The 340-nt window shown below is 77.4% G+C and overlaps 1 protein-coding gene across 1 annotated transcript in view; it reads right to left on the bottom strand.

The window, feature by feature from the left end:
* Window positions 1-6: 6 nt before the first annotated feature.
* The window catches only part of LOC113961534 (vacuolar fusion protein MON1 homolog B-like), a gene marked incomplete at its 3' end in the record, with an annotated part of 2,419 nt that continues 2,085 nt past the window's right edge, over window positions 7-340 (bottom strand). Inside the window, exon 3 of the mRNA XM_027671949.1 lies at window positions 7-285. Within this exon, the coding sequence (XP_027527750.1) occupies window positions 7-285 (279 nt within the window). The remainder of the gene's footprint in view (window positions 286-340) is intronic.

Genomic DNA, 340 nt, shown 5'->3' with positions numbered 1-340 from the left:
CGGGCAGGGGCAGGCAGCGCGCAGCCCCCAGGAGCAGCCGCCCGTCGGCCGCGGCCCCGCCGAGCAGCCGGTCCAGCACGGCCTCGGCGCCCGCCAGCAGCCGGCGCAGGTCGAAGCCGCGGCGCCGCGCGAAGACGCGGGCGATGCCCCCGCGGGTCAGCAGCGACAGGATCTGCTCGTGCACGAACGCCAGCTCCCGCCGCAGCTGCGCCGCCGACTGCCGCGTGCGGGACACCGACACCAGCAGCAGCGGCCCCCGCTGCTCGAACACCAGCGTGCGGTCCTCTGGGGGAGAGAGGGGAGGGGGTCATCAGGGGTGGGGGGACTCAGGGGGTGACAC

The sequence above is a fragment of the Neopelma chrysocephalum genome, unplaced genomic scaffold, assembly GCF_003984885.1.
Source record: "Neopelma chrysocephalum unplaced genomic scaffold, ASM398488v2 Primary Assembly neopelma1_97224, whole genome shotgun sequence".
NCBI lineage: Eukaryota > Metazoa > Chordata > Aves > Passeriformes > Pipridae > Neopelma > Neopelma chrysocephalum.
This window is presented reverse-complemented; position numbering and strand designations above follow the sequence as displayed.